Source organism: Chondrus crispus, genomic scaffold (assembly GCF_000350225.1).
Source record: "Chondrus crispus Stackhouse genomic scaffold, scaffold_590, whole genome shotgun sequence".
In the NCBI taxonomy this organism is placed as follows: Eukaryota; Rhodophyta; class Florideophyceae; order Gigartinales; family Gigartinaceae; genus Chondrus; species Chondrus crispus.
In genome coordinates this window covers 15,607-22,924 of record NW_005178583.1, presented here as the reverse complement: position 1 = coordinate 22,924, position 7,318 = coordinate 15,607, and the positions used below count along the sequence as shown (strand labels likewise).

General features: G+C 60.1%; 5 protein-coding genes; 3 read left to right on the top strand and 2 right to left on the bottom strand.

Moving 5' to 3' along the window:
* The first annotated feature begins 84 nt into the window (after positions 1-84).
* On the top strand, positions 85-1,632 carry CHC_T00000720001 (hypothetical protein). The gene has a single exon (XM_005710590.1). The coding sequence runs from the start codon at positions 85-87 to the stop codon at positions 1,630-1,632; it is 1,548 nt and encodes a 515-aa protein (XP_005710647.1).
* Positions 1,633-2,765: 1,133 nt separating this feature from the next.
* Positions 2,766-3,647, bottom strand: CHC_T00000719001 (hypothetical protein). The gene has a single exon (XM_005710589.1). The coding sequence runs from the start codon at positions 3,645-3,647 to the stop codon at positions 2,766-2,768; it is 882 nt and encodes a 293-aa protein (XP_005710646.1).
* Positions 3,648-4,822: 1,175 nt separating this feature from the next.
* Positions 4,823-6,055, top strand: CHC_T00000718001 (hypothetical protein). Its single transcript, XM_005710588.1, has one exon. It carries the CDS (start codon positions 4,823-4,825, stop codon positions 6,053-6,055), a length of 1,233 nt encoding a protein of 410 aa, XP_005710645.1.
* A 142-nt stretch (positions 6,056-6,197) lies between these two features.
* Positions 6,198-6,306, top strand: CHC_T00000717001 (hypothetical protein). XM_005710587.1 is given in 2 exon segments: positions 6,198-6,290; positions 6,291-6,306. 1 exon segment carries the CDS (start codon positions 6,198-6,200, stop codon positions 6,288-6,290), a length of 93 nt encoding a protein of 30 aa, XP_005710644.1. The 3' UTR covers positions 6,291-6,306.
* Positions 6,307-7,220: 914 nt separating this feature from the next.
* The window catches only part of CHC_T00000716001 (hypothetical protein), a 996-nt gene continuing 898 nt past the window's right edge, over positions 7,221-7,318 (bottom strand). Inside the window, exon 1 of the mRNA XM_005710586.1 lies at positions 7,221-7,318. This exon is cut by the window's right edge and continues 898 nt beyond it. Coding sequence (XP_005710643.1) covers positions 7,221-7,318 — 98 coding nt within the window.

The window sequence follows — 7,318 nt, the reverse complement described above, 5'->3', positions numbered from 1 at the left end:
GTCGCCCCCGCCGCCCGCGTCGCGCTCGCCGTCGCCCCCGACGACGCCCGCGTCTACGTCGCCGCAGTCGCCACCGCGCTCGCCATGCCGTCCGGTCGCGTCGCAGACTCCGCCCCGTTCGTCGCTGAGTTTGACGCCCAGGGCGCCTTTCTCAACGTACGCGACTTTCCGGGCTTCGGTCACCGCGTCGCCGCCCTCGTCTGCCACCGCGTCGCGAACAAGAGCGTGCTCGTACTCGTCACCACCGCGGACAAGGCCAGCCACGTGTACGACGCCGTCGACAGTCCCCCGCAGAAGGCCGGCCTTGTCCTCGCACTGCTCGATGTCGCCTCGCTTAACGCCCAGCTCGTCCGCCCGCTGTCCACTGGCGACCGACTCGTTGCAGACGTCTTCTGGGACTTTGCCCACGTACACGCCGAGGATAGCTTGTTCCTTGTCGTCAAGAGGCAGACCGTTACTAACTGGGTCCACACCTTTGTTCCCACCGTCTTCAAGATCGACGTCGCGTCGCTGCGCCCGGTGGCCGAGCCGCGCGCCCTGCCCAACGATTTACAGAACCACGTCGCCCTGTACCCGGACGAGAAGGGCATCTTCCTGGCCTACGTGTCGCGCGTTCTTAATCGGGAGGGCATTGTCGTGCGGAGGCTCGCCACCAACTTGACCGACTTGAACTGGGATGCCGCGGAGACCCCCGTCTTTCGCCGCCCAATCGAGATGGACGCCCAGTACACGCGCAGCATCCGCTCGGACGTCGCCGACATGCTCGTCGCGGAGCAGGGCCAGGTCCACGTCCTTCTGCACACGGCCGAGATCATCGACCCAAATCAAACGGACACCAACGACCACCGCAAGCTGTCGAACGGCCGCCCCGCCCTCCTTGTCCTCACAAACGCCCAGGCCGTCGCAAACATCTCGCAGAGCGTCACCAACAACCAGTGGCAGCCGCACGCCATGGCCGTCGACACCAACCGCTTCTACATCGTAGGCGAGCACCGCGGCCTCATTGGCTCGGACCCGGACGCCGCGCCGAGCATGCTCCTCACCAGCGTCGAGAGGCCCGCCCTCCCCACCCCGTCCCCGTCCCCGTCGCCGGGCGCGAACGACGGCGTCGCGCCCGACCCCGCCAAGGGATCCGGGAGTGGCGCGTCCGACGGGCCGGGAGCGGCTTCCAACGAGACGTGCGTCGGCGCTTCCACCGCGATTGGCGGCCGCGCGTTCAAGAAACTGCTTGAAGAAGATGCGCGCTTGCGCTTGCAGCGCCACCCGTTGTTCGAGCTGCGTGCATGGCTAGGGCTCGCGCCAGTGACGGTCCCGATGCTGTGCCTATCGTGGCGCAACGCTACCGAGTCGGAGAGCGGCACGTTGTGCGCGACGGCCGGTCACGTCCTGCGCTGGCACGGCAAGCCCGTGTTCATGCACGAGCTCTGTCGCGCGGTGGGCCACTGTCGCCAACGTCAAGATGAGCCGCTCAACTTTAAGGGCGCGTGCGGCGTGGACGTCGTGGCGCACAAGTTTCTGGCGGTTACTATGCACGCTTCGAGGGGACAAGGCGTGGATGCGCGCGAGGTCGTGAGGGATGAGTGCGCGCAAATGCAGAAGACGCCGTTGAGGTGGCTCGTTTCCACTCTGTAGAAGAACCCCGCTTTGCTGCACACGGAATGGCAACATGCATGGAGATGGAGGGATGGATTTGATTTTTCGATCCCAAAGAAAAACGAGCTGTCCTTGTCGGCATGTTTGTTCTCGTCATGGAATCTGTCGCGGTGAGAAATGGGGGAGGCAAAATTGGCCTTCGTACCATGTCCGTTGACGTTTTCCCAACTAGGCCTCCCGTTATTCTTGCTGGGAAGTTTGACGCCACCCTTGCTTGTTTTCCGTACTGTGACGAACACCAACTGCAAAGGCAGTATTTGCAAACTGGAGACTGTTGCGAGTAGTGAATTGGCAATCATAAACGATAACTAACTACAGTTCAAAGAAGTCACGCTTCATGTGTTTGTACTGTGCAACTGAATGGCGGGAAACAGTCTGCATGACGTGATTCTGTGGTGCGAATTAGTTGAAAGAAAAGAGGCTTACCATAGAGAAATGCGTTGCTCCAGGCACAGCAGGGTAGGGTCTGTTTTTCGCACAGACCCATGGTGCATGCGTATGCTTGATGTTCAAAACCCAACTGTACAGAACAGGAAGGGCTATCTCGTCGATCATGGATATGAGCATTTCTGCACGACAAATACCATACAGTACCCAAGAGTACCCTTGGGTACTGTAACTCCCCGCGCAGCTTGTTGGCTCTGATAAGGGCAGAAAGGGCGATATCAGTAGCAACCAACCTTTATGCATGCTCCACAGGCTCTCACAACGTACGGTAGGTTGGCTATTCCGGACACATGCTTGAGAGCATTTACAGGACCTATTTCCGGCAGACCCCTTCAAAGCTTGAATGCCTCAATTTCAAATTACTCCGGGAGGTTCAATTGAGTATGTGAGCGCTTTTTGAACATGTGAAAGGTTGCGATAAGAGAGACGACACAAAGTCAAGTCCAAGTTTGATGAAAACTCCGCAGTAGACTTTTTGCGCAAGCAATGAGACCCTGTGCAAGTGGGCAGCGTTTCAGGTCTGGGTGCTTGCGCTCTTCTTCGTTTCTGCCTGAACGACGTCCTTTTCGTCACGGGTGTTGGCAGGGAATGACCAGTGCGAGAGTAGTTTCCATACTTTTGTCAAGTTCTTTACATATCATTCATTTGTTCGATAACCGTCGCAGTCAACATTGCTTCCCATTCATCCACATATCCAATGCCCTTTTGGCCGACTTTTCATTCGCGTCCGAGTACTCACGCCAATACCGCCGCATCCCTTTCAACTCCTTTTTTCCTATATGCCCTGTCCGTGGATCAAACTTAACATGCCCACGCCACTCGTCGGTGTGCTCTATTCGCGTCGGTAGCAGCTGCATCGCTCCTCGATTCAGTGAACCCACCAAATGCAGACTCATTCCTGACATGCTTCCCAGGAACAAGTCTGCGGCGATCATTTCATGCAGGCTCTCCACTGTGTCTTGTGATACATGAAGCACAACGCGCAACCGATTCCTAAACACAATGCCGAGATCGTCCTGCTTCTTATCATTGAAAATTTCGGTCACCGCAACCACGTCCAGCACTTTCCCGTCAGCGTCGTGGAAGTCACTATTCAGTCGTTTGATATCGTGACCGACGTCACCCTTGTATCCCTTTTTCGGATTTCCTTCCGAGTAGATGTGCACTGCGATTGGCATCCGAGCAAACGTCTTGTTATGCTCCTGGATTTCCGCCATGACCTGGCGAAGCACGCGCGAAAAAGTCGCTACCGGTACCATCGGACGCCCCACCTTGAAAAAGTCGCCGCGTCTGGCGTGAATTGCAATCGTAAGTTCATGTTCATGTAGTCTGGGGAGGATGCCTCGCGGCGGTACGCCGGGAATACGCAGCGTCGAGGCCCAGCTGTCGCGGTAACGATGAAACGAGGAGATGGCGCGCGATCTATGACGCGAGTCGTGCTCCGAATACATGCCATGCGCCGCCCAGTACTTGTGGTAAAAGAAGGCGCGTGCCTCCGGGAGAAACTTGGAGTAGGTCGGGCTCTTTGCGCAAACTTTGTGCGGCATGTGAAACACTGTGTAGGGTTTGTTGTGCTCGTTGAGAAAGTCATGGAGGGTGCGGTTAGACTCTTTCGTGGGACGGTAGGGAGCCTTGTATGACATTGACATGGGTATTTCAACGATATGGTCGACGCGAAGGCGCCGAATGGTGTCTGGTTTGCGCTCCAGCTTGACTTGCTTACGTTTCTCCTCTGTACAAAGCTTGCAAACGTGTATGGAGCTTGCAAACTCACCATACCCGCACGCGGCATCCTGGATGGCCTCACGGGGGATTTCACCGACGCCCCATCCGAAGAAGCCCTCGATGCGACCGGATTCCCTCGAGAGGCCTGCGATGCGGGGCAAGAAGGCATCCTGGGAGCGATTACTAGAGAGGACTTGGCGCGAGAAGCGGTTATCCACGAGGCTACCATACTTTGCAACGCGGTGCGTGTAGGTGATGCCGAGACGCATGGCGGTGGTGAGGTCGGCGTTGGTGGTGGCCATGCCGTGACCGAGGCCGTCGGAGGCGGCCTCGCGGACGCCGGAGTAGAGCATGCGGCCGCGGGATTGGTCGAGCGCCGGGAGCTTGGGGAAAGGCGGCGAGCGCCAGGGGATGTTGAAGCGGGACACGGAAGCCGGCACAGGAGATACGACGGCCGGAGGATCGAGGTCGGGGGCGAGCGCCGGCGCGGCCAGCGAGTGGGGATGCAGAAAGTTGAGGACGACCAGCAGGAGAAGAATGGGACGGTTGTGCATGCCCATGACGATTGTGTGAAAGGGAGGGGGGATGGAGGAGAAGAGGCGTACTAGGATGGAGCGAGAGGAGGTTAGGACGAATTGTCATTGGGGTTTGGAAATGGCGATGGTGATGTTGCATGGATTGTACAAGGGTATGTCGGGGTTGTGCGCAAAGTAGTTTGGCAGCAAAGTGAATTCGAGGTCGGGACACGCCTAATTAAAGCATAAGATTGATGTGCGGTATTAGTCCCTTCGAGGAAGAGGGTAAAGAAGACCTAGTTGTTGAGTGGGACAAGGACAGGAAAGTCAAAGGGCAAAAAGAATAAGGAAGTAGAGAAAAAGTTTGCTCAGAGGGCGAGTGAGAGGTGAAAAAGTGGGAGGCAGAAGAAGACACAGTACTGGATGGCGATTTCACCGAGCAGCGATTCCAGCTGTGAAGTGTACCGGACCTGTAACGATACATGAGAGTAGTAGTTGCTCTGCAACTACCCAAGGGTAGTTTGACAGAGGAAGCGTGTGACGAGATGGTGCGAAAAGTGCACGGTCCGGTAGATGAGGTTTGCGGTATTTTGATGCAGGCATCATTGGATGCGGTCATACCGAAGACCGTAAACTTGCGCCCGTCGCTTGTCACGAATAGCTTGTGCAGAGATCACGTACGAGAACGAGAGAGGACAGGTGATCTCCCCCTCCCTCCCTCTCCTCCCTTTTTCCCCACCCCTCACCACATCATCCACGTTGAGCTCGCATCTATTCATAAACCAAAACAAATGAGCAGCGACGATGCGGCAGGCGGCGACCTCCCCCACTACGAGGGGCTCCTCCCGCCCTCCAAGCTACGCGCGCTAGCCTCCTCCTGGCTGCTGGAGGACGCGCCGTCGTTCGACGGGGGCGGGTTCGTGGTCGGGGACGTGACGACGACGGCGGACATCTTCCTGAAATCGGGGGCCGTGCTCGCCGGGCGGGCGTTCGTGGACGCGGTGTTCCGCGAGTTGGACTGCACGGTGACGTGGGCGTCGTGGGCGGTGGACGGGGCGGAGCTGGACGCGGGCGCCGGGTCGGAGCGGCGGCTGCTGCTGGGCAGCGTGCGCGGGGCGGCGCGCAAGGTGCTGCTAGGCGAGCGGGTGGCGCTGAACGCGTTGGCCGAGTGTTGCGCGGTGGCGACGGCGGCGCGCGCGGCGGCGCGGCAGAAGCGCGCGGCCGGGTGGGGCGGGCGCGTGGCGGGGACTCGCAAGACGACGCCCGGGTTCCGGCTCGTGCAGAAGTTCGGCATGGCGGCCGGCGGCATGGACACGCACCGCATGGACCTGAGCGGCATGGTGATGCTCAAGGACAACCACGTGCGCGTGGCCGGCGGGGTGGGCGGGGCGGTGCGCAAGGCGCGGGCCGTGGTCGGGTTCTCGGTCAAGATCGACGTGGAGTGCGCGCGCGTGGAGGAGGCGTTCGAGGCGGCCGCGGCGGGGGCCGATGTGGTGATGCTGGACAACTTTGGGGCGGAGAGGTTTTGCGAGGCGGCGAGAGCGGTCAAGGAGAAGTTTCCGGCGGTGCTGGTGGAGGGCAGCGGCGGGATAACGATGGAGACGCTGAAGGGTTACATGGTGGAGGAGGCGGATGTGGTGAGCTTTTCGATCAACCGGTACGTGAAGGCGGTGGATGTGTCGATGAAGGTCCGCGCGGTCGGGGCGGAGAAGTGAGGACGGTGGGGAGAGAGAGTGGGGGGGTTAGTACGTGGTTTCGTGTGATGCGTGTGATTCGTGTGATGCGTGTGATGCGTGTGGTGCGTGTGGTGCGTGTGGTTCCTGTACACGTGCGATACGTTGATCTGGTGTAGGCGGGATGCGATGTAATGCTAATCCAATTGGGGATCCGGTTGTAGATCGGCGTCGGCCGCGTCGTGTCAGTTGGAGGGTGTGCGCGAGGGGTATATAAAGCATGCGACCTTGCCGCAAGTGGCCGCCCCCCTCTTCCCGGTCATACTTACCTGGCGCCGCTCGCACCGGTTCATGACGGAGGCGCGGGCTGGACCGAGAGCGCTCACCGCACGCCGCGGCCCCTCGGGGTCTGTTTCGGCAGAGCCGCTTGACGTTTACAACGTGCTCCACAGAGCGCGTTGGGCGCTCAATTTATGACCCTGGGCTGGCCTGCGTTCGCGCGGCCGGCCCTCTTCCCCCCATCGAGTCCGTGCACCTTCGTGCCGGCTTGTCCTGTGTACTGACTTTCTCTCATTTCTGTCCCGTTTCTGTTTATCTTGTTCCTATGCGCCACGCTTGTAGCGACTGTAGAATGATTCGCCTAATTAAACCCTCGCCCCAAATGGCCTTTCCTAATCTATCTCAATAACTTCTGGCTGAATCGTATCGACATCAATAATCTCGACCCTCTCCCTCTTCTCCCTCACTTTCGCTACGGCCGTCTCCCAGCAATTCCCCTCGTCCTCGGGCGCGGGCAACCCTATCGGCCTCTCCAGCGGCTCAGGCCCGTCGTCATCGTCGTCGTCGTCGTCCTCCTCATACCTGTGTCCCCCGCCCCACTCGTCGCCCCACACCTCCTCTCTCCACCCTTTCCCCCACTCGTCGCGGCTCTCCGGCGGCCCTTGCCACGACCTGTCCGCCTCAATTTGTCTGCCTGCGGGCGTCGCGCGCGCCCACGCGTCGTCCCCGCGCGCCGCCTCACCCGCCCTCATGCGCGGATCGCGCTCTGCCTCCGCCCTCACGCGCGGGTCGCGCTCTACCTCAGCCCTCACGCGCGGATCGCGCTCTGCCTCAGCCCTCACGCACGGATCGCGCTCTGCCTCAGCCCTCACGCGCGGATCGCGCTCTGCCTCAACCCTCACGAGGGGATCACGCTCTGCCTCAGCCCTCACGCGCGGATCGCGCTCTGCCTCCATCCTCCCGCGCAGGCGCGGGTCGCGCGGCCGCGCGCGCAACGCCGCCGCTGCCGCCGCCGGAGGGCCAGGG

Coding starts and splice junctions, on each gene's coding strand:
- CHC_T00000720001 (XM_005710590.1), top strand. CDS start 85: ATGCCGTCCGGTCGCGTCGCAGACTCCGCCCCGTTCGTCGCTGAGTTT.
- CHC_T00000719001 (XM_005710589.1), bottom strand. CDS start 3,647: ATGCCGCACAAAGTTTGCGCAAAGAGCCCGACCTACTCCAAGTTTCTC.
- CHC_T00000718001 (XM_005710588.1), top strand. CDS start 4,823: ATGAGAGTAGTAGTTGCTCTGCAACTACCCAAGGGTAGTTTGACAGAG.
- CHC_T00000717001 (XM_005710587.1), top strand. CDS start 6,198: ATGCGATGTAATGCTAATCCAATTGGGGATCCGGTTGTAGATCGGCGT.